The 25,672-nt window shown below is 45.3% G+C and overlaps 1 protein-coding gene across 4 annotated transcripts in view; it reads right to left on the bottom strand.

Annotated features, from left to right (window-relative positions):
* Positions 1–25,672, bottom strand: part of RPN2 (ribophorin II) — a 64,365-nt gene that overhangs the window by 29,099 nt on the left and 9,594 nt on the right. For 3 of the 4 annotated variants that reach the window (XM_033186366.1, XM_033186367.1, XM_033186369.1), the window contains exons 3-8: positions 16,722–16,817; positions 15,701–15,876; positions 11,027–11,102; positions 10,086–10,220; positions 7,537–7,713; positions 3,869–3,987 (exon numbers count right to left, since the gene is read on the bottom strand). In XM_033186366.1, the coding sequence (XP_033042257.1) occupies positions 3,869–3,987; positions 7,537–7,713; positions 10,086–10,220; positions 11,027–11,102; positions 15,701–15,876; positions 16,722–16,817 (779 nt within the window). The remainder of the gene's footprint in view (positions 1–3,868; positions 3,988–7,536; positions 7,714–10,085; positions 10,221–11,026; positions 11,103–15,700; positions 15,877–16,721; positions 16,818–25,672) is intronic. The other variant, XM_033186368.1, reaches the window with a different exon arrangement.

Here is a 25,672-nt window from a genome sequence, read left to right as displayed (position 1 = left end):
AACACCCCTAGGTTTCCAACATTTTCTTTTCCTTTGTTACTCCCACCACTCCTAAAATTCAAACTCCTGGTAGCTTTCCACAGTGTAATGTAAAATTGGGAAGTTTTTTTTACAGTATGATCCCAATTATGTTTCACAATGACAACAACAAAAATGTAGAAGAAAATACTCCAAAATGTACAAAGGTTGGTGTACGATAGTATAATTGTGGCTAATTTTTTGGTATAATTTCTACCTTTCTGTGCTTATGATTAAGAAATGCATTTTCTCTCTAAAACTGAAAACTCCTGATCTCAATAACTTACAAACTAATTTAACACTTCAGAAAGTTCTATACAGGGCCAGTGGCTCACGCCTGTAATCCCAGCACTTTGGGAGGCCAAGGCAGGCAGGTCACTTTAGGTTAGGGGTTCAGAACCAGCCTGGGCAACATGGTGAAACCCCATCCCTACTACAAATAAAAAAAATTAGCCGGGCGTGGTGGCGGGTGCCTGTAATTCCAGCTAATTGGGAGGCTGAGGCAGGAGAATTCCTTGTACCTGGGAGGCAGAAGTTGCAGTGAACTGAGATCACGCCACTGCACTCCAGCCCAGGCAACAGAGTGAGACTGTCTCAAAAAAAAAAAAAAAAAAAAAGAAAAAGCAGTTAGCTGGGAAAAACACTAATTCATATAAAAATTGACCCTTAATTTTTTTCTTTTTTTTTTTTTTTTTTGAGATGGAGTCTCGCTCTGTCACCCAGGCTGGAGTGCTGTGGCCAGATCTCAGCTCACTGCAAGCTCCACCTCCCGGGTTCACACCATTCTCCTGCCTCAGCCTCCCAGGTAGCTGGGACTACAGGCGCCGCCACCTCGCCCGGCTAGTTTTTTTGTAGTTTTTAGTAGAGACGGGGTTTCACCGTGTTAGCCAGGATGGTCTCGATCTCCTGACCTCGCGATCCGCCCGTCTCGGCCTCCCAAAGTGCTAGGATTACAGGCTTGAGCCACCGCGCCCAGCCAATTTTTTTCTTTTAGAGACAGGTCTTACTATGTTGCCCAGACTGATCTTAAGCTCCTCAGTTCAAATGATCTTCCTGCCTCAACCTCTAAGTAGCTGGGACTACAAGTACCTGCTACTGTGCCCAGCTTTACCTTCAATTTTTTGTTTTTGTTTTTGAGACAGTCTCTCTCTGTCACCCAGGCTAGAGTGATATGGTATGATCATGGCTCACTACAGCGTAGACCTCCCAGCCTCAAGCGATCCTCCCACCTCAGCCTCCCAAGTAGCTGGAACTATAGGCGAGCCAGCAAATTGGGTCTTAGTTTTTAAAACATTACATAGCAGTAATATGCAGTCATTGAAAATCATTGTAAAGGCTGGGCATGGTGGCTCACACGTGTAATCCCAGCACTTTGGAGGCTGAGGTGGGAGGAGCACCTGAGGTCACATGCCTGTAATCCTAGCCACTTTGGGATGCTGAGGCAGTTAGAGACCAGCCTGGCCAACATGATAAAACCCCATCTCTACTGAAAATACAAAAATTAGCCGGGCGTGGTGACGGGTGCCTGTAATCCCAGCTACTCGGGAGACTGAGGTAGGAGAATCATTTGAACCTGGGAGGTGGAGATTGCAATGAGCCAAGAACACGCCATTGCACTCCAGCCTGGGCAACAAGAAAAAAACTCCATCTCAAAAAAAAAAAAAAAATTGTAAAAGAATATTTAATCCTATAAAAAGAAGTTTGTGTTTGGGAGGCCAAGGTGGGTGGATCACGAGGTCAGGAGATTGAGACCATCCTGGCTAACATGGTGAAACCCCATCTCTACTAAAAATACAAAAAATTAGCCGGGCGTGGTGGCAGGCGCCTGTAGTCCCAGCTACTCGGGAGGCTGAGGCAGGAGAATGGCGTGAACCCGGGAGGCAGAGCTTGCAGTGAGCTGAGATCCGGCCACTGCACCCCAGCCTGGGTGACAGAGCGAGACTCCGCCTCAAAAAAAAATAAAAAAAGAAGTTTGTGGCACACTGTTACATATAAAGCATATCCTGATTTTTTTTTTAAATAGAGATGGAGCCTCACTCTGTCACCCAGGCTGGAGAGCAATGGCGCCATCTCAGCTCACTGCCAACCTCTGCCGCCCGGGTTGAAGCGATTCTCTTGCCTCAGCCTCCGAAGAAGCTGGCACTATAGGCGTGTGCCACGACGTCTGATTTTTTGTATTTTTAGTAGAGATGGGTTTTCACCATGTTGACCAGGCTGTTTTTGAACTCCTGACTTCAAGTGATCCACCCACCTCAGCCTCCCAAAGTGCTGGGATTACAGGTGTGAGCCACTACACCCGGCCCCCATCTCTAATTTTTAAAAAAAATTTTTAAAAAGGCCAGGTGCAGTGGCTCACGCCTGTAATCCCAGCACTTTGGAAGGCCGAGGTGGGTGGATCACTTGAGGTCAGGAGTTCAGGATCAGCCTGGTCAACACGGTGAAACCCCACCTCTACCAAAAATACAAAAATTAGCCAGCCATGGTGACACATAACTGTAATCCCAGCTACTCGGGAGGCTGAGGCAGGAGAATCGCTTGAACCTGGGAGGCGGAGGTTGCAGTGAGCTGAGATCACACCACTGCACTCCAGCCTGGGTGACAGAGCAAGACTCTATCTCAAAAAATAAATAAACACAAAAATAAATAAAAATTACAGATGGGGTCTTGCTATGTTGCCCAGGCTGGTCTCAAACTCCTGGGCTCAAGCAATGCACCTGCCTCAGTCTCCTAGAGGGCTGGGGTTACACATGTGAGCTCCATGCCTGGCCCTTAACTGAATTTTAAAAATTTATTTACATACATAGAAAAAAAACTGTCGGCCGGGCGCGGTGGCTCAAGCCTGTAATCCCAGCACTTTGGGAGGCCGAGACGGGCAGATCACGAGGTCAGGAGATCGAGACCATCCTGGCTAACATGGTGAAACCCCGTCTCTACTAAAAAATACAAAAAAAAAACTAGCCGGGCGACATGGCGGGCGCCTGTAGTCCCAGCTGCTTGGGAGGCTGAGGCAGGAGAATGGCGTAAACCCGGGAGGCGGAGCTTGCAGTGAGCTGAGACCCGGCCACTGCACTCCAGCCTGGGCGGCAGAGCGAGACTCCGTCTCAAAAAAAAAAAAAAAAAAAAAAAAAACTGTCAAAAAATTATAAAATGTTAGCAAGGCCAGGCACAGTGGCTTATGCTTATAATCTCAGCACTTAGGGAGGCCAAGGCAGGTGGGTCACCTGAGGTCAGGAGTTTGAAACCAGCCTGGCCAACAATGGTGAAACCCTGTCTCTACTAAAAATACAAAAAATTAGCCGGGCATGGTGGCAGGTACCTGTAATCCCAGCTAGTCGGGAGGCTGAGGCAGGAGAATTGCTTGAATCCAGGAGGCAGAGTTTGTGGTGAGCTGAGATTGCACCATTGCACTCCAGTCTGGGCAACAAGAGCAAAACTCCGCCTCAAAAAAAAAAAAAAAGTTAGCAAAAGTTATCTCTGAATGGTAGAATTATGGGTGAGTTACATTTTCTTTTTTGTGCTTTTCTGTATTTTTCCTATAATAAACATTTATCAGAAAAAAAATCGATAAATATTACATTTTAAAATAGCTACTTATATCACAACGACAAGACGGAACCAACTAGAAATAGAGAATGAAACAGTAAAACCAAATGATCTTCATTTTAAAAATCATTTTCTTACATTTAATTGTAGGCTTTTGATACCAGTAGATCAAATTTACCTAACTGAAACTTCGGTAAATTTGGTTTTATGATCATGGTGACATCCACATTAATCTGTTACACTGGCTGCAGGCTAACTTTCCTAAACAAAGAGGTCAGCACCCTGCCAAAACATGGTCAAGACTTACCCTACAGGGGTGAAGGATGTCTTCTGGAGGACAGTGGCTCTGGAAGCAACGGATTTAGCATGTTCTAGTTTAACAGTGGCCTGAGTCAGAGGCTGAGACAAAACATTGGTGACTTGCAACTGGAAATAAATAAAAAATTATTTGTTACAACAAAGGCTACAGGAGCAGAGAATTTTGTTACTGGGGTGCTTTATCTATAGGTCGTAAGCTCTGCAGGAGAGCAAACCCCCTGCTTTGGGAAATCTTCACAGACCTTGGGTCTGCTGCCTAATCCTAAAATGGATGATTACAGGTGTGAGTCACCACACCTGGTCAATATATTTCCTTCTTTCTGATTCCTTATTCTATCCACTCTGCTACAGAATCTTTAAAAGAATTTATCAGACTGGGCATGGTGGCTCATGCCTGTAATTGCAGTGCTTTGGGAGGCTGAGTCAGGAGGATCACTTGATGCCAGGAGTTCAAGACCAACGTGGGCAACATGGCAAGACCCCATTTCTACCAAAAAAAAAAAAAAAAAGTTTTTTAAATTAAAAAATTAGCTGGGCATGGTGTCATGTGCTTATAGTCCCAGATACTCAGGAGGCTGAGGCAGGAGGATTGCTTGAGCCCGAGAGTCAGCATGAGCTATGACTGTGCCACTATACTCCAGCCTGGGAAACAGAGGGAAACCCTGTCTCTGAAAAAGAAAAAAATAAATGTCTCAGCCAGGCTGGGTGCAGTGGCTCATGCCTGTAACTGCAGTACGTTGGAAGGCCAAGATGAGAGTGATTATCATTTAAGGCCAGGAGTTTGGGACCAGCCTGGGCAACACAGTGAGACCTTGTCTCTACCAAACAAATAAATAAATAAATCAGCCAGAAAAATACTTTAGGATGGTACCAGCAATGGGAAAATTAAAGAAATATGGATAACATTAATAACTATCATTTGTTGAAAGTCAACTATATGCATATACCAGACTAGGCCCTTTTTTCCTATCAATTGTATGACACAGATCGAATAATCCTTATTGCACAGGTGAAGAAACAAGCCATAAGAGGTTAAGGGACTGCCAAAGGTCACATGGCCGGTTAAGTAGTTGAGCCAGGACTCAAACCATCTATTTAGTTTCCAAGTCAATTATTTTTCCACTTTGTCCTCTTAGCCCCTCTTGACTCACAGCAAACTATGTTCATCAGGTTACTTTCTACCCAAGTCTTTGTTGAGGGTATACGAGTTGTATGTAGGGAGAAAATGGGCAATTTTGAAGAACAGGGTACTCGCTCAGGAGGATATCTGCAGGGGCCACCAAAGTAGATCTAATGGGACAGACAGGACTGTCCTAAGTGGAAACCCAACACTTAGACATAAAGAAAATGCTAATTTCTCATGAAGATCTTAGCTTATCACTGGTTCCCAAACAACAGTAACAAAATGCCTCATTTGAGATGAAAGTTCTAAGCATATTCAAGATCTGTGCATTTGCTCTGTTCAAAGAGTTAACACAAAGAAGAAATCTATGCTTACTGCTGAGTGAAAGGGAGGACTGTGCTATAAAGAGGCAAAAAGCTATCCCATCAGGACCAGGGAAGAAGTGAACGGATCAACCATAAACACCAGAATTACTTGAGAATTAAAACAGCTGTCATAAAATAATACAGTTAGAAATTTTGGGTACTGGAGGAAGTCCATGCTGCAGTGGACCATGATCGTGCCACGGCACCCCAGCCTGCATGACACAGCGAGACCCTGTCCAAAAAAACAAAACAAAACCAAAAAATACGACAAAGAAAGTTTGGTATTGGGAAATGCATTTTAGAAGCAAGACTTCTCTATACATCTGGAGTTACAGACCTAGAAATGCAATATTCCTGCACTTATTGAAAGCCTGTACTTTTTTTTTTTTTTGAGACAGAGTCTCGCTCTGTCACCAGGCTAGAGTGCAGTGCCGCAATCTCGGCTCACTGCAACCTCCGCCTCCTGGGTTCAAGCGATTCTCCTGCCTTAGCCTCCCGAGTAGCTGGAACTACAGGTGCATGCCACCACGCCCTGCTAATTTTTGTATTCTTAGTAGAGACGGGGTTTCACCATATTGGCCAAGATGGTCTCAATCTCTTGACCTCATGATCCGCCCGCCTCGGCCTCTCAAAGTGCTGGGATTACAGGCGTGAGCCACTATGCCCAGCCAAGCCTGTACTATTTAAAATCCTCTAGGGAGAGGCCAGGCACGGTGGCTCATACCTGTAATCTCAGCACTTTGGGAGGCTAGTTCAAGGCCAGCCTGGCCAACATGGCAAAACCCCATCTCTACTAAAAATACAAAAATTAGCCAGACATGGTGGTGTGTGCCTGTGATCCCAGCTACTTGGGAGACTGAGGCACAACAATCACTTGAACTCAGGAGGTGGAGGCAGCAGTGAACCAAAGTCATGCCACTACTCTCCAGCCTGGGTGACAGAGCAAGACTCTGTCTCAAAAAAAGCAATAAAAATTAAAATTAAAAATCCTCTACAAAAAGAAAAAAATTTTTTAATAGATTTGAAGCGTTCTGCGGCTAGTTCACCCAGTGGTCATGTCTCCATTTCAAGGCTCAGGGTAATGAGCCTTGCCCTCCATTTAATGGGTATGTCCTTGTAAGGGCTACAATTGGCTGTGACCATAGTCCCGATTTCTGAAAGCCTTCCACTAGGAATGACAATCAGAGGGGCACACTTTGGGGATGAATGTCTTACCCTTAGGATAGCCTGTTCGTGAGTGTCAGAAGCAGAGCCCTCGGGCACAACCACAACTGGCACGTGGTAGCGATTATGGGAGAGCACAGCAGCTGCTGAGGCCACACTGAAGGCTTCGGAGAGGGATTCGAAGTTCTTCTTGCTGAAGATTGCGTTCATCAGCTGGATGACCTGATCCTGAAAGAAACATGAAATGCAGCTGTTTCTCTTCCTCTGCTGGGAAGGTGGGAGGGCCACTGCCGTAGAGGAAAGTCACTCCTTATCTGTTTCAGGTGTTCACATGGGAGGTCTTTTGGTCATTGATCCAAATTCGTAGATGGAAACAACACAAATATTCTGCATTTAAACTTAGAACTTGGATGTGGTTGTTTTTTTTCCCATCTTCCGTTATAAACTGAAATTCATGATTTGTCAGTTATTTAATAAGTGCTTACTACACAGGCCAGGCGCGGAGACTCATGCCTATAATCCCAGCACTTTGGGAGGCTAGTTCAAGGCCAGCCTGGCCAACATGGCAAAACCCCATCTCTACTAAAAATACAAAAATTAGCCAGACATGGTGGTGTGTGCCTGTGATCCCAGCTACTTGGGAGACTGAGGCACAACAATCACTTGAACTCAGGAGGTGGAGGCAGCAGTGAACCAAAGTCATGCCACTACTCTCCAGCCTGGGTGACAGAGCAAGACTCTGTCTCAAAAAAAGCAATAAAAATTAAAATTAAAAATCCTCTACAAAAAGAAAAAAAATTTTTTAATAGATTTGAAGCGTTCTGCGGCTAGTTCACCCAGTGGTCATGTCTCCATTTCAAGGCTCAGGGTAATGAGCCTTGCCCTCCATTTAATGGGTATGTCCTTGTAAGGGCTACAATTGGCTGTGACCATAGTCCCGATTTCTGAAAGCCTTCCACTAGGAATGACAATCAGAGGGGCACACTTTGGGGATGAATGTCTTACCCTTAGGATAGCCTGTTCGTGAGTGTCAGAAGCAGAGCCCTCGGGCACAACCACAACTGGCACGTGGTAGCGATTATGGGAGAGCACAGCAGCTGCTGAGGCCACACTGAAGGCTTCGGAGAGGGATTCGAAGTTCTTCTTGCTGAAGATTGCGTTCATCAGCTGGATGACCTGATCCTGAAAGAAACATGAAATGCAGCTGTTTCTCTTCCTCTGCTGGGAAGGTGGGAGGGCCACTGCCGTAGAGGAAAGTCACTCCTTATCTGTTTCAGGTGTTCACATGGGAGGTCTTTTGGTCATTGATCCAAATTCGTAGATGGAAACAACACAAATATTCTGCATTTAAACTTAGAACTTGGATGTGGTTGTTTTTTTTCCCATCTTCCGTTATAAACTGAAATTCATGATTTGTCAGTTATTTAATAAGTGCTTACTACACAGGCCAGGCGCGGAGACTCATGCCTATAATCCCAGCACTTTGGGAGGCCAAGGCAGGCGGATCACTTGAGGTCAGGAGTTCGAGACCAGTCTGGCCAACATAGTGAAAAACCTCATCTCTACTAAAAATACCAAAATTAGCCAGGCAAGGTGGCATGCGCCTATAACCCCATCTATTCAAGAGGCTGATGCACGAGAACTGCTTGAACCCGGGAGGCGGAGGTTGCAGTGAGCCAAGATCGCACCACTGCACTCCAACCTGGACGACAGAGAAAGACTGTCTGAAAAAAAAATCATAATAATGCTTACTACACAAATGCAGGGTACTTCCAGATAACTACTGAGATATGAAACTATATTATGAAATACATATAATAGTAATTATTTGTTAAATGTCTATATACACCAGGCATCATGATAGGTGCTTTACATGCATTAACTCAAAATTTAACAAAAACTATAAAAGACTGGTATTATAAATGTTTCCCAAAAAACGAAACTGAGGCTAAAGGAGGCTAAGTAACTTCTGCAAGTTACAACAACATTAGCAAGACCAGCATTCAATTGTAGGATTGTTTGTCTCCGAAGTTCTTCTACAAGAAAATCTGTTCTTTCCTGGTTCCCATTATCCTCCCAGCTAAACTACCTTTCCTCCCAACCTACTTGTAAGCAGTACATTGAGGCAAAGTTTTTATTTATAACACCAAACGTTATAGCTAAAATGTACATTAAAAAGAAACTAAAATAACTCTCCATTAAGAACTAATGGGCTGCTTAGAGGAGAAAACTAAAAGCAGTTTTTTTAAAAAAGTGGAACCTAAAAGGCATTACTGAAATTCTGGAGGTTGTTTGCTTAGGAGGAAACATTTTCCCCTTCAATCAGTTTTGTTTTTTAAAATCTACCATCCAACCAAAGAGCTCTCTTATTCCTGACAGTGTTATTCACAGTCAACATGAAAGAATTTTCTTTAATTGGACCAATTACAATTTTCCATCACTAGGCTGCTGACATGTTAAAATGGGTGACTGTTCACCAGAACTGTTATGTCAAAAGCAGTGACAGCGAAATTACTCCAGCCAAGTACCTGGTTAGCAGCAGCTTGGAAATAAAGGAAGAAAATGTTTAAGTTGTATATGTACAATATCATTAATTCATCTACTTTACTGTGTATAGGACAATGAGCAAACAATCTGTACCCCAAGACCCCACACTCTTGCACTTTCACCCATAACAGAAATTAAAAGGGAGTATATTTCTAGATCTGCTACACTTAGGACAAAGGAAGAGACACAAAAAGAATGCAAACACTTGAATAACTTATTTGACCATATCCTCTGGAGAAAATATGAAATTAATTCCAATTATCCAAGACAGATAATTATTTACTTAAAGAAACTTGGCACAAAACTTGTAATGAATAAAGAAATGAAAAGTTCTCACTTAAAACACAAATCTCTCCTCCTAAAATTTAAATAAAAGCAGCTTGTATTTTAAGTACTTTAGATTAAGGGCTGGTAACTTCTCACAGACAAGGGGTACAAAGACGGTCCTACTCAAAAAGACTTCCCACATGCATTCCAACTAAAGGTTCTTTCAGGTTAACAACCTCCTCTTGAGAAAAAGAATGAACTCTTGGCGGATGTGTGATAGACACACATGCCTCTCAGTGAACTACGTCCATCAGCAAAGATTAGCTAAGATTTAGCCGTTGCTGAGGATAGGGGGAAGGGAGGAGAAGCAATTATGAGCCCAGGGAAGGATGTGAATGGGCCACCAGAGTGGAAAGCATTCAGGAGACAAGCAGAAAGGGGTATTGGGAAGAAAGGGAGACGAAATAGGAGTAATACACGTGGCTTCCTTGATATTACCTTGCGGCATGTACATACCCCATTTAAAGCAAGTGTGGTTTGTTTACACGTCTGTCTCACTAGCAACCCATTTCTTGAAGACAGGCATTACATCTATTTCTCATTCTTAATCCCTAACCCAGGACACTGAGTGACAACATCCCAAGGTATGTCTGAACATTCCTCTCTAACAAAAGCTATCCTTAGCAGATAAAGCTGATGACCCCTTTGGGTTTCATGCCTGAAAACTGTTAGATGGGTACCTCCTTAATGGATGGCTCAGTCCCCACATGATCCATGAGCTTGTAGGTGGCAGCCACAAATAACGCTGTTGTTTCCAGTCCTTCTTCAAACTGGAGATACACGCCCCCCAGTTCATCCAGGCGAGCAACAAGGTCCTGCCATAACAAAACAGAAACATGCCGGATGTTGAGTAACAGCAGAAATGAGATGCACAAACCACTGTCAACCCCACTGCAGACGGCTTCGTGACATCTCTCACTCTAAATCTGAAGACCATCTTAGTTACTTAATACTTTCTCAAAAATGGTCCTTAGGCAGAGTAAAGTATATCAAACAGACATTTGAGGAGAGCAGTGTCTTCTGCACTTCTGGGAGGGTTCCTTCCTTGGCCCCGTGTATGCAGGCCCAAGCCCGGGAGTCATGGCAGGGAAGGCTCCAGCTACTTTGGGTGGAAGGCCAGTGGGCCAGGCTGCCGTGCACCCAGGAAGCATCATGACACAGATGGAGCCCGTGGCCATCCATCTGAATACAACCTACAAAGCATGGCGTTTCCCAGAATTTCTTAATGCTCCAAAAGACAAAGAGAGACACACTGCTCTCCTAGGCAACATGACTAGGCAACCAACGTGTCTGTGAAGCATCCAGTGAAAACACCATCAGGACTGCTTGTCACCCCTGCTAGGCAGTCCATGAAAGAGGCCCCAGAGAAGCATGATATTCTGGACAAAGGCAAGGATAGAGCAATAATAAAAACCACCATCACCACGTCCTGAGCACCTATTATGTAACAGGTACAAATATTGCTCAGGATACAGTACCCTAATACAAAGAACACAAGTGTGCCATGGATATAAGAAGCAATGTAACTGATCCTAACAGATCATGCATGGCTATCTGCAAGACTCTTCTACAGGGTATCAAAGATAGGAGCTGGGAAATGTATTTGGCAAAAGATTCACACCTCAATCTCCTCCACGATGCTCCTCAGGTCAGCCTGCTGGGACAAGTGGGATGCTGTCTGCAGAGCCTGGACCGTTCTGGAAGGTAAAGAGTAGAACCCCAATGAATGGCAAGTCTTCTTTCATCTACTCATCCCTTCCCGTACTTGGACACTTTCATAAATATCCCACTCTTGTTCTTTAGAAGTACAAGTTGGTCTCAGCCTTTAAGGAGTTTACTTATAATCCAGTTAGGACAGGTATGACAAAACCTGGAAAAGATCATCACAGCTGAGAAGGCAACCCAGGCAACAGAACTGGCAAGAAGAACCGTGGGCCGTGGGCCTTGGGCCGGGCGCAGTGGCTCACGCCTGTATTCCCAGCACTTTGGGAGCCTGAAGCAGGCAAACTCCTTGAGCCTAGGAGTTAAGACCAGCCTGGGCAACATGGTGAAACCCCATCTCTACTAAAAATACTGAAAATGAGCCAGGTATGGTGGCATGTGCTTGTAGTCCCAACTACTTGGGAGGCTGAGGTGGGAGGATCGTTTGAGCCCAGGATGCAGAGGTTGCAGTGAGCCACTGCACTCCAGCCTGAGCAACAGAGTGAGACCCTGTCTCAGAAAAAAAAAAAAGATTGAAGTAAAATTCACATAAAATTAACCATTTTAAAGTGAACAATGCAGGGATGCTTACTATATTCACAATGTTGTGCAACCACCACCTGTCTAGTTCCCAAATATTTCCATCAGTCTAAAATAAAACCCATTGGTTGAGCATGGTGGCTCACACCTGTTATCTCAATACTTTGGGAGGCTGAGGCAGGAGGATCACTTAAGCCTGGGGGTTCGAAACCAGCCTGGGCAACATAGTGAGACCTCATCTTCACAAAAAATTTAAAAATTAGCTGGATCACTTGAGCTAGGGACGTCAAGACTTCAGTGAGCCGTGAATGCACCACTGCACTCAGTCTAGGTGACAGAGTGAGACCCTGTCTCCAAAAAAATAGATAAACAAAACCCACTGAACAGTTTCTCCCCATTGTGTCTCCCCTTAGCCCCCGGCAACCAGTAATCCATGTTCTAGCTTTACAGATTTGCCTACTCTGCTATTTCATAGAAATGGAATCATACAATCTGCATCCTTTTATGTCTGACTTCTTTCGCTCAGTAGAATGTTTTCAAGGCTCATCCATGTTGTAGCATGTATCTGCACTTCATTCCTTTTTATGGCTTATTCATATAATTTTATCTATAATTCTGGAAGAAAAGCTTTTTAAGACGGAACATGATAGGTGTATACATGTAAGACTTGTTAGATTCTATTCTCTTAAAGCAGATAATTTGGAAAATAAAAATGGTGCTTTTCTGGATAAAATGGGGAAAGGAGAGGCCCCCTGGTGGTTAAACGACTGCTACTGCCACCCCTATGGTTTCCTAATTCCTAAGAGATGACTGGGCCCTTGTGTAAAACCTCCACTTACCAAGTCAATGTGTCAGGGAATAGAGCAAGAATCTGTCTGCTTAGGTCAAGATCGTAACAATTTAGATTCTCTCCATGGGAAACTAATTCCATTAAGATGACAAGTTGGAAAACAGCAGAGTCACAATTTACAGAGAGACAAGCCCTAGAGTACTCAACGACACCTATGGGATGCTTGTTGTTATAATACACTTGAGAAAATGAAACCTGAATTTCCAAACGAGATAAAAATCACACATCTGCCCGTGATAAACGCTGTGCTCAGAAAAGGGGGTTAAGATAGCCCAGAAAGAACTTCTCAATTAAGATATCATTTTTTTCTCTTTGGAATGAGCGAGTGCCGTGTGGTAACAACCTCAGAAGTTTTAGAACGAAATTAATCCACTGAGTTTTAGAAAGTTTTGTCACTGGCTTTAATTACTTATTCCCCAGCCAGCAATTTCTTTTTCACTAGAGCATAGTACTGTATTCAAACACTAAGAAAGCAGATCTTATCTTGCTAATACATAGCAGATGATTCAGAGAGATTGATTTATGAGGGACAACAATGAGATCTTCTCAGATGGTTCATTCAAACCTACAAGTATTTTCTTGTTTTCCATTCAAGACAAGTTTACAAACATTCACTTCCTAGAAAAAGCCTATTTAAATATAGAAGGCCCACTTAGAAGAGTTCTAATTTATATCAGATTGCCTTTAATAGGGCAAATTAGTAGTAATATAAGGCATCTGACCGGTTGGATTTCACAATGACCCTACGAGCCATTCTCCAGGTTTGCATATGACAATACTGAGGCTTAGGGGGGCTAAACAACCCACTCAAGGTTACAGAGGTTGAGTAGAAGAGGGGATCTGAACACACTTGTTTCTACTCCAAAGCATATGTTCTTCCTACCTATAAGCTTTCTACAAGACAGCAGAAACACAAAAGTATAGTTTCATCCTTTATTAACTCCTTTGGATATAGACCATGTGCCAGGCTCTCTAAGCACTGCAAATAAAGCTTATGGCTGGGTGTGGTGGCGCGTGATTATAATCCCAGCTACTCAGAAGGCAGAGGTGGGAGGATTGCTCAAGCCCAGGAGTTTGAGGTTGCATGATCGCATTGCACTGCAGCTAGATGACAGAGTGAGACTCTGTCTCCAAAAAAAAAAGCTTATGATCTAACATACAAATTACAACAACAAAGGAAGTAACAAACTCTCTAAGAAAGGGGACCTGTTTGTTAGGAACCTAAGAAACAAACGGTCCAGAAAAGGAACTCCATTTCCTACATGCCCACCAAGAACCAGGCACTGCGCTAGGGTCTTCACACCTATTATCTCACTTAATCATCCTGTCAGGTGCTCTGATGTAAGAATTATGGGTTTCATTTTAAAGGAGAGGCTCAGAGAAGTTAGAAATTTGGCCAAAGTCACACAGCAAGGAAGGAAATAGCTGGTGTTCAAACCTAAGTCGGTCTGACTCCAAAGTGGATGTACTTCCCTTGTACTTCTTCCTGCGGTTCTGGGGTTTTGAGGAAGGGGATTTTCCTTTCTGCCTGGAGGGAAATGGGAAGTTTTTTTGTAGAAGGTCACATCAAAGTAAGGCATAGGCACTAACAGTGACATCATGGCATGAGCTGATGGTGACTGGAGAAGCATTCCCCATGAGGGATTATGAGCAGAGATCGAAATATGTCACCTGAAATCAAAGGCCCAAAAGGGCCGAGCACTGGACAAAGTGTGTACAAAATGTCGGCCCCAGAGTCACTGATGATTGACCATGTGAACATGAGGAGGGTGTGAGGATGCCACAGAGGGAATGTCAACTGCCTGTGAACCCTGTCCTTAACAAAGCTTTAAGTTTAGAGAAAATCTGATTGTTAGCAAAAACACAAAAGACAAACAGAAAAACCTGAGAAACAATCTCACTGTTTTGAACGGGGGAAATGGTATCACCAAACTCTTGCTAAACAACAAACAGGATTCCAGAAATGTACTCCACACCCTCCTTCAGGGTTGCAATTAAATGGTAAACGCAAATAAAATAACAACAAAATTATTGTTTTAAATGAGGAGTTTAAGTGTTTAAAAAAAAAAAACAAACTATAACCGGCCTGGACAACACAGAGAGGTCCCATCTCCACTAAAAACAAAAAATTAGCCGGGCAGCCAGGCGTGGTGGCTCACACCTGTAATCCCAGCAATTTGGGAGGCCGAGGCAGGTGGACTGCTTGAGGTCAGGAGTTCAAGACGAGCCTGGCCAACGTGGTAAAACCCCATCTCTACTAAAAATACAAAAATTAGCCAGGCGTAGTGGCGCACCTGTAATCCTAGCCACTGAAGACGCTGAGGCAGAAGAACTGCTTGAACCCGGGAGGCGGAGGTTGCAGTGAGCTGAGATCACATCACTGCACTCTAGCCTGGGTAACAGAGTAAGACTCCATCTCAAAAAAAAAAAAAATTAGCCAGGCATGGTAGTTTGCACCTGTAGTCCAGCTACTCGGGAGGCTGAGACAGGAGGATCACTTGAGCCCAGACTTCAAGGCTGCAGTGAGTTGTGATCATACCATTGCACTTCAGCCTGGGTGACAGAGTGAGATCCTGTCTCTAAATAAATAAAAATTTGAAACTACATATATTATCACTGAAGAGCTTAGCAAAAAACACCCTGGAGTTATAACATTTCCATTTATAACAAACAGGTAAGGTGCTTCTCCTTCATCTAAGCCTTTTGCAGAGTAGTAGAGTCTGATTCCTAGAATACTCCACTCTCTGAGCAACCACCTCTCCCACCAGATGCTACCTCTTACAACTTCCAGGGATCCTGGAGCTGGCACTTTGCAGAGCCTCCGTTGCCAACATGTCATCCTGCCCTGGCCAAGCCTCAACAAAACATGCACGTGGCTCCTTCTGAGTTATCTGCCCTTGCTCTAGCCCTCCAACCTCACAAGGCAGCTGGATCTCTAGGTGATGGCGTGCTCATGCTCTGGCTCAGCACTTGCCTTCTGTTTGCAAGGCGTGCAGAAGACTGCGTCCATGTGAGCTCCACGAGAACAGGGACCTTACCTGCCTTCATGCAATCATGTCTGCGGTGCCTTGCACAGCACCTGGCACACAGAAGTATTTACTGAAGTACTTGCCCAGGAAGTATTTGCTGAACCAATGAATGAGCCCTCTTAGGATAGGGCCCGAGACAAATGAAGCCTGAGAAGTGCTCGAGATGACAACTCACGCCAGCACAGTCTCCTCCTTGCTGAGACGAGCAGTAAGGGCACTGAGTGCTTCTTGGGATGCCAAGGGAAGGCCAAAGCCACTGAGAGCTGCAACTGCATGGTAGATCTGGGTAACAGATGAGTCCTCACTGACAGCTGCCAGAAGCAGATCTTTGGTCTCATTTGAAATAGAGATCTAAGAAAGAATTGGCAGACACAGAGTTTTAGAACAGGTCTTGGCATTTGTGGCAGGCATGGCAAAGACAGCATGCAGAGCAGCTGCCAAAGTCACCTCCGCCTCGTGCATGCTGATCCCCCTCTAATCCCCAGATACCAGGATGAAATGTTTGCAAAACCTCGGTACGACACCCCCATCTGAAAAGATGCTGACAAATTACCTTCCTACTTATATGGTTCTCCTGTGTTCAATAAAATGACTTTCCAGAAACCTCATGTGGGGGTACACTTTGAACAGTTTTAAATGTTAAAGGGAGATGGAAAGGAAAAAATCAAGACCTCCCAGAAGAAAGGCAAAAACTGTACGAAACGGTTATTTAAAACCCTTGAAAAGTAAAAACTTAGGAGAAACATAAACTATACTTTCTTAAGGAAAAGCAATGTACTCTCATTGTTAAAAAAAGGATTTTTGGCCGGGCGCGGTGGCTCAAGCCTGTAATCCCAGCACTTTGGGAGGCCGAGACGGGCGGATCACGAGGTCAGGAGATCGAGATCATCCTGGCTAACACGGTGAAACCCCGTCTCTACTAAAAATACAAAAACTAGCCGGGCGAGGTGGCGGGCGCCTGTAGTCCCAGCTACTCGGGAGGCTGAGGCAGGAGAATGGCGGAAACCCGGGAGGCGGAGCTTGCAGTGAGCTGAAATCTGGCCACTGCACTCCAGTCCGGGCGACAGAGCGAGACTCCACCTCAAAAAAAAAAAAAAAAAAAAGGATTTTTGACATGACTCCTCCCCTTTAAAAATGCATTTTTTTTTTTTTTTAAATAGTTAAAAGTCGTTGTCAGTGTAGGAACCTGGACTCACCTCACATCCTGAGAGGGCCTGGATGGCCTGGGCAGCGTAGAAGAGGGAATCCACGTTGCTGGGATCAAGGTTAGATCTGATGTAGGTACATGCTTTCTACACAGTGGGGAAAAGTCAGCGTTAAGTGGTGACACACGTAGTGAACCAAGAAAAGCAAAGGCATTTTTCAATAACATTCTGTCATTATAGATGGCTTGGAGAAGGAGCTACATGAATTTAGTTTTTAAGTAGTTACTTTCCATAGGACACGGTTTTACCCAAAATTGCTGACTTCGTACAAACACACAGCAGTAAGTCTGAAGGCACTTGAATCCTTCTGAACCTCAGAAAGGAAAGAAGGAAAGCACTTCCCGAATCACCTGTCTGCACTTCCCGAATCACCTGTCTGCACTTCCCGAATCACCTGTCTGCACTTCCCGAATCACCTGTCTGCACTTCCCGAATCACCTGTCTGGCCATGGCCTGTGCTGGGTATCTATGAAGCTCTTCCTTGTAATGATATAATGACCCTTTGGTAGAGATTATCACTATCCCCATTTACCTGAAAAAGAAACTGGGGCTTGAAATTGGTAAGTAATCTGATGAAGGTAATAAAGCTACTACGTGGCAGAGTCTCTTCTGATTCCAACTGTACTGGCATCTCCACTTAGATGTCACCAAGGCCAAGTCAGGCTCAACAAATCTAAAATGAGCTTAAGGCTGGGTGCAGTGGCTCACACCTGTAATCCCAGGCCTTTGGGAGGCTGAGGCAGGAGGACCGCTTGAGCTCAGGAATTCGAGACCAGCCTGGGTAACATGGTAAGATCCCATCTCCACAAAAAATTCAAAAATTAGCTGAGCAGGTGGTGGGTAACTGTGGTCCCAGCTACCTGGGAGGCTGAGGTAGGAGGACTGCTTGAAGTTGAGGTTGCAGTGAGCCATGTTCATGCCACTACACTCCAGCCTGGGAGACAGAGCGAGACTCAGTCCCCAAAAAAATAAAAATAAAAAATAAAATGAGCTTAAAACCTTCTATTTCTTCACCAGGACTTCCCAGCTCATGCACAGGTAACACCATGCATCCAGCAACCCAAACCAGAAACCTGGGAGCCATCCTTGACTTTTCCCTACCCCTCCAAGACTATCAAGTCTACCTCTTTTTCATTTCTCAGGCCCAGTCCCGCCTCTAGTTTCTGTCACTGCCTTAGGGCAGGCCCTTGCCATTTCTCACCTAGATTGTCCCAGTAATCTCCTAAGTGGTCTAAAGCCATGCAATCCATTCTGCACACTGCTTCAAGACTGATCTTCACAAAATACAAGTGTAACCGTGTTGCTTTACCTTTAAAACCCTCCAGTGGTTTCCTATTTTTCTCAGACAAGATCCAACTTCTGACACAGCATGAAAGGCCCTCATGACTGACCCTCCCTCCTCTCCATGCTGCCTTCATCACCATAGCTCTAATTCCAACTCCAAAATCTTACCCTCCAGCCTCCTGCAGCTATACCACGCTCTCGCCATTTCACGTTTGACCCTGCTACCCACCCTGCCAGGAGCACCTTTTCCTTGTCCTTCCTGCCAGCCAAACCACGTCCTACCTTCAACTCTGCTCAGATGTTCACCTCTTCCAGACAGTCCTCCCAGAAGAGGCCAGGTGTCCACCGTCTCAAGTGCTCCCCCAAAGCACATACCACCTCGTACTTACTAGTCCCCCCAGGGACTAGTGGCCCAAGATCACGGACTTTGCCGAATGCCCATCACAGTGACTGGCACAGAGGAAGCACATCACAAAACCCCCAAACTCCTGGTACTGCGACTCTCCTTGACTCCAAGAAACAGTATCAAAACATTAGACTACCAATATTTTGGTTGAAGTAATATAAAATTCAGCTATTCAAAAAGATGTGGTAATAATAACAGTTAAAAGTGGGTGCTGGTTGGGCACAGTGGCTCACGCCTATAATTCTAAAACTTTAGGAAGGTGAGGCTGGAGAATAGTTTGAGGCTGTGGTGAGCTGTGATTGCACCACTGCAGTCTGGCATGGGTGGCAGGGCAACACCCTGTCTTAAAAAAAAGAAAAAGGCTGGGTGCAGTGGCACACACCTGTAATCTCAGCACTTTGGGAGGCCAAGGCGGGCGGATCACGAGGTCAGGAGATCAAGACCATCCTAGCTAACACGGTGAAACCCCATCTCTACTAAAAATACAAAAACAAAATTAGCCAGGTGTGGTGGCGGGCGCCTGTAGTCCCAGTTACTCGGGAGGCTGAGGCAGGAGAATGGTGTGAACCCGGGAGGCGGAGCTTGCAGTGAGCCAAGATCACATCACTGCACTCCAGCCTGGGCGACAGAGTGAGACTCTGTCTCAAAAAAAAAAAAAATTGGGGGTGCTGGGCGTGGTGGCACTTGCCTGTAGTTCCAGCTACTCAGGAGACTGAGGCAGGAGAATCACTTGAACCCGGGAGGCGGAGGTTGCAGTGAGCTGAGATCATGCCACTGCAATCCAGCCTGGACGACAGAGTGAGACTCCTTCTCTCCTGCCACAAAAAAAAGTAGGGGGTGCTCCTGGAGAGTAGGACAGGGTGGAGGGCGGGGCAGCACGCTGCCTTTCACTAACAGCTATTTTGTATTGTCCAGTGTTTTACTGTGTGTACATGCTACTCCAACCAAACTTTTTTTTAAATTTTATGAATGAAATTTTTTTTTTTTTTTGAGAGGGAGTCTTGCTCTGTTACCCAGGCTGGAGTGCAGTGGTGTGATCTTGACTCACTGCAAACTCCGCCTCCCGGGTTCACACCATTCTCCTGCCTCAGTTTCCCGAGTAGCTGGACTACAGGCACCCGCCACCACGATCGGCTAATTTTTTGTATTTTTAGTAGAGACGGGGTTTCACCATGTTAACCAGGATGATCTCGATCTCCTGATCTCGTGATCCGCCGGCTTGGGCCTCCCAAAGTGCTGGGATGAGCCACCGTGACCCGCCTAATTTTATGAATGAAATTTAAATAAGAGTCTCAAAACAAAAGAGTTTCAACCAGAAGTTTTAAAGAAGCCAGAGGGAGAAAGGAAAGAAACAAAATACTTCACTTTGCATCAATTAGGGATCTGAAGAGAACAAGTGAAGCTACTCAAGGAGCCCTACCAGTGGAATGCGAGGAAGCTGAAAACGTGTGCTTTGTCGCCATCTGGTGCTGTAACAATGGAACGACAACATTGGAGACCCCAAAACAACGACTACGGTTACTTCTACCTCTATCATTACCTCCTTCTGAGCACTTAAAATGTGTCAAAAGCTGTTCGAAGTGCTTTATGTGCATTTCCCATTTAATCTCCAATCTATCTCATGCATCAGGCATTCTTATTACCTTAAGTTTACAGATAAGAAAACTGAGGCATTAGAAAGGCAAAGTAACCTGTCCGAAGTCGCTCAGCTTTTAACTAGGGGAACTAGAATTCCTTGGCTCCAGAAAAGCCTGGCTCTGGTGTCTGAGCTATAAACCTCTACTTCTCAAGAGCCCACTAAAAGCAATCTATTCTGGAGTAAGACAAGCATCATTCCTACACTTTGCAAAGACAAATCAAGGTAAACTGGTTCAGCGTTCAGTGGCTTCAAAGCCCAAGACGTTGACAGCAGAGTTCACAGAGCAGCAGAAGCAGGGAGACCTCCCAGAACTGCTCAGCCTGCTCAGCGAGCCCACCCAGTGCTGAGGCTTCAGCCAGCCGCTCTTAGGGGACTGGAAACTTTGACTCCAGCTGCCCTCCAACGTTCTAGACTCATCTTCCCAACTGAAGGCTGAAAACTGCCCCCTAAATGTCCACCCCCAATCTGCTTGCTTCCAACTTTCTGTGCTAATACTCCAATTAGGCCGGGCGCGGTGGCTCAAGCCTGTAATCCCAGCACTTTGGGAGGCCGAGACGGGCGGATCATGAGGTCAGGAGATCGAGACCATCCTGGCTAACACGGTGAAACCCCGTCTCTACTAAAAAGTACAAAAAACTAGCCGGGCGAGGTGGCGGGCGCCTGTAGTCCCAGCTACTCAGGAGGCTGAGGCAGGAGAATGGCGGGAACCCCGGAGGCGGAGCTTGCAGTGAGCTGAGATCCAGCCACTGCACTCCAGCCTGGGCGACAGAGCAAGACTCTGTCTCAAAAAAAAAAAAAAAAAAAAACTCCAATTAATCAAACACCCTCTTGAGCAAAAAGAACAGCAGTGCTTTCTTCCATCATAGGTTTTCCCCTACAACTCTCTGAACCCAATCAAACGTGGAGTCCTACAGAAAAGACAGCAAATCTCTCTCATCTGCCCTCCCCTCCCCTATTTCCTCCATAAACAGCTCCCCATTACTCTCGCTGCCTCTCAGACTGTGCTTTGTAATCTCTTCAGACTTTGTTATTGTGATACGCTGCCCAGGCACACACTGGCTGGGGCCCCATACCAGACCCTTTCTAACCGGGCCCACTTTTCCCCAGGTGCTTCTTCCCGCACTTCCCCACCCACCTCTGCTCCAGCTGCAAAAGCACCTCACTGCCCCAAAGCACAACAAGCACTTGGAAGCCTCCAGGCTTTGCACACCCTGTTCTCTCCATCTGGAAGCCCATTACCTCGTCAATTCAACTTCTCCTTAACGTATTAACAAAACTCAAGACTTATTTTAAAATACAACTTCCTGACCAGGCATGATGGCTTACGCCTACAATCCCAACACTTTGGGAGGCTGAGGCGGCTGGATCACCTGAAGTCAGGAGTTCGAGACCAGCCTGACCAACATAGTGAAACTCCATCTCTACTAAAACTACAAAAATTAGCCAGGCGTGGGGGTGCGTACCTGTAGTCCCAGCTAGTTGGGAGGCTGAGGCAGGAGAATCGCTTGAACCCGGGAGGTGGAGGTTGCAGTGAACCGAGATTGAGCCACTGCACGCTAGCCTGGGCGACAAGAGCAAAACTTTCAAACAACAACTTCCCTCAACCCTTCTCTCCCCTCCAGTGCCATCTTCTCTCTTCCCACACAGTCACACTGCTTCAGTCTTCACGTCCTCACTTCCACTCACTCCACTTTGGCTTCTGCCCCCAGCACACCAGTGGCAACCTCCAGATTGTCAAAGCAGAGGATATTTTCCAGTGCTCATTCCTCAATGATGGACAGACCGATCACATCCTCATTGGGAAACACGCGCGCCCGCAGCCTTCTGGGATACCACCGCACCCCTCCTGGGTCTCCTACTTCTCTGGCAGCTCCTCCCTCAGTTTCAAGCTCTCCTGCTGTTTCTCAACTCCTAGGCTGGGCTCTCATCCCATTACCCCCTGCCTCCCTAGGCTGTTCCATCCATGCCCATGGCTTCATCCTAAACTTCTATGCAGATAATTCTCAGACCCCTACCTCCAGCCCAGACTTCTCTCAATAGTCACTTACATGACTCAAAGGTATTTCAAGCTCACCATGGTAAAGAACAAATTCGTGATCTTTCCCAGACAAATCTCATTCTCTTCCTGTGTTGCTATCTTATGGAATGGCCCAACTACCCATCCATGCAACAGAAGCAGAAAGGCCAGGTGTTATCTTTTGTACGCCTCCTGCATTCAATCTTGCCCTGTAGTCCCCTGCTATAGTCTGTCTTCCAAAAAGCAAGAGAGAAATCTTTCAGAAATGCAAGTTGAATCACGATACTAGCTATTTAAAATCTATTGCTCATTGGAAATAGATCAGAACTCTTCCTGTGTGGGCCAAGGCACTGTGGCTTGGCCCCAGCCTGCCTCACTCCTCTCCCTCCCTCCCACTCTGTTCCACACACCTCCTCCTTTCAATCTCAAATGTAACCCGCTCTCTATCCTCCGCACAGGCTGTTCCCTCTGCCTGAAGTCCCTTCCCTCCTTCGTCTCACGGTTAACTCCTCCTCTCCCTTTAGAATTCAGATCCATCACATCTTCCTTCACTCCAGTGCCTACCACATGCCAGGTGCTGTTCTAGGAACTGGGGATACATAACAAATAAAATGGACAAAGTCCCTGCCCTTAAGGAGTAGAGAGAGATTAGGGTGATGTAGAGAGGTTTGAGTTTTGGGTTTGGGGTTTGTTTTGTTTTTGTTTGTTTTGAGACAGGGTCTTGCCCTCTCACACAGGCTGGAGTGCAGTGGCATGATCGTAGCTTACTGTAGCCTCCAACTCCTGGGCTCCAGCAATCCTCCGTCCTCAGCCTTCTGAGTAGTTGGGACTATAGACACACACCACTATGTCAGATATTTTTTTTTACTTTTTGTAGAGACAGGGTCTCGTTTTGTTGCCCAGGCTGTTTTCAGACTCCTGGCTTCAGGCAATCCTCCTACCGCAGCCTTCCAAAGTACTAGTATTATAGGTGTGTGCCAACACACCCAGCCCAGAATGAGATCTAAATTCAGAGATTTCCTCAGGAAAGCCTTTCCTGGCAAATCAAAGTACCCTATTCTATCCCTATAAAAGTCCCCTATTTATAACAGCACATATTTCACCTTCATAAAACTTACCACTGTTACAAATACTCGTGCATGTATTTGATTACATGACTAATGCCTATCTCAGCTATTAGACAATATATTCTTAAGAGTGCAGGGGCCCTCTCCCTCTTTATGGTTCAAGAGTAAATCTCCAGTGCCTAGCACTATACCTAGTGCATAGCAGAAACTCACTACATATTTGCTGAATGACCACATGAAGCCTGCACCAGCCAGCACAGATGGCAACACCCACTGTGCAAGATTTGGCAGACAGTGTGAGTGCCGGCTCCCTCTGCTGGACTCCCATAGTACTTTCCACAAACAGCCTGTCTGCCTCTTTGCACTCAGCACTGTATTACCATACTCTCATTGGATAATGAGCTCTCTTGTCTTCTCTGCATTTAGCACAATGTCTGGCACACAGCAGAGGCTCCATAAACGATTACTGTATGAAAGATTGCCTCATTCTCTGCTCTCCCCAGGAATGAACTGAGTGCCTGAGCCACAAACAAATATACTTACTACTATATGCACTCGTCATGTGCCAGGCACTATGCTAAGCACTTTATACTTATTATCTCATTTAGTGCTCACAACACTTCATAAGGGATGCATTTTTTAAAAATAATTTGTTTTTTTTTTGAGACAGGGTCTTGCTTTGTTGCCAAGGCTGGAGCGCACTGGTGCCATCACAGCTAACTGCAGCCTTAAACTCCTGGGCTCAAGCGATCTCCCTGCCTTCCTGCCTCAACCACCTAAGTAGCTAGGACTAGAGGTGCATGCCACCATACCCAGCTAATTTCTTTCATTTTTTGCAGAAATTGGGCGGAAAGAGGGGTGGTCTCACTATGTTGCCCAGGCTGGTCTCGAACTCCTGGCTTCAAATGATCCTCCCACCCCAGCCTCCCAAAGTGCTGGAATTACAGGCATGAGCCACTGTGCCCAGCATGTTCTTAATCTTATAAAAAGCTAAACAATGATATCCATAAAATCACCATTCTGATATGCTTATGTTTTATATAAATATAACTCAAATGAAAAATGCTCACTCTTTTTTTTTTTTTTTTTGAGACAGAGTCTCGCTCTATCACCCATGCGGGAGTGCAGTCTGTGATCTTGGCCCACTTTAAGCTCTGCCTCCCAGGTTCACGCCATTTTCCTGCCTTGGCCTCCCGAGTAGCTGGGACTACAGGCATCCGCCACCACACCTAGCTAATTTTTTTGTATTTTTAATAGAGACAGGGTTTCACTGTATTAGCCAGGATGGTCTTGATCTCCTGACCTTGTAATCCACCCACCTTGGCCTCCCAAAGTGCTGGGATTACATGTGTGAGGCATGGTGATCGGCATTTTTTTTTTTTTTTTTGAGACAGGGTCTCACTCTGTCGCCCAAGCTGGAGTGTAGCAGCATGATCTCGGCTCACTGCAACCTCTGCCTCTGGGTTCAAGTGATTCTCCTGCCTCGGCCTCCCGAGTAGTGGGATTACAGGTATGCCCACCACGTCTGGCTAACTTTTGTATTTTTAGTAGAGACAGGGTTTTGCCATGTTGGCCAGGCTGGTCTCGAACTCCTGACCTCAAGGGATCCACCGACCTCAGCCTCCCAAAGTGCTGAGATTACAGGCCTGAGACATTGCACCCGGCCGATGCTCACACTTTATAACAACTAAAATCAACTTTCATTCCACACTGCTGTCTCCATAGTTTCTATTCTCAGTAAACCCCATTTCTCCCAGTTTCGCTGCTAAAACCTCTTGTGAGATAATAACCAAAATCTCTCCAAAGATCAATCTGTGAGAACAATCAACAGTGTATCTAATGGAGCCCAGGGAGTTCTCTCTACTGAGCTGAAGGCAGCAACGGCTGAGCAGGACACGCACCACTACACGGAAGTGACAGTAATGAAGACTTTCTCTCAATGGATTTATGTAGTTTGCACATCTAATGAGGAAATTCAACAGCTCTGAAACATCCATACAACTCCCTTTCTTCCATTACTTATAATGCATACATCACCTAATCAACAGAGCACATTTCATAAGCAATTAGAATGCAGTATGTGATTAACCCATTTATTTTCTGATTAGCAGGCACATTTAGAGAGCTCCCATTTTGATTGAGCTGAAGTTTTACAGTTCAAATATTTGTTAGACACCTGTGTGTCAGAGGTATGCTAAGCAGTGGGGATGACAGTCTGAAAAAACAATGTCAATCAATGTGTACCAACTGCTACTACTATTTATATATAGTCATGCTAATCACAAGGTTAATACTACATATTACCACATGCCATCAACGTGCTAACGACCTCGCACACATTACCTGTAAGCTTAGTATTATTGTCTCCATCTCACCGATGACAGAACAAACATTTTGAAAGGTTAAGGAAGCTGCACAGGTGACTCCGGTGTGAAGTTTTGAAGTTAACACCTTGAAGCCAAGCTCTCTGATTTCAGTGTCTGTATTGTAAATATAAAGCCACAGCCAGCCCAATCATGTAATTACCCC

The sequence above is a fragment of the Trachypithecus francoisi genome, unplaced genomic scaffold (assembly GCF_009764315.1).
Source record: "Trachypithecus francoisi isolate TF-2019V2 unplaced genomic scaffold, Tfra_2.0 Lachesis_group21, whole genome shotgun sequence".
In the NCBI taxonomy this organism is placed as follows: domain Eukaryota; kingdom Metazoa; phylum Chordata; class Mammalia; order Primates; family Cercopithecidae; genus Trachypithecus; species Trachypithecus francoisi.
The sequence above is the reverse complement of the archived record's forward strand: the minus strand, read 5'-3'. Positions and strand labels throughout refer to the sequence as shown.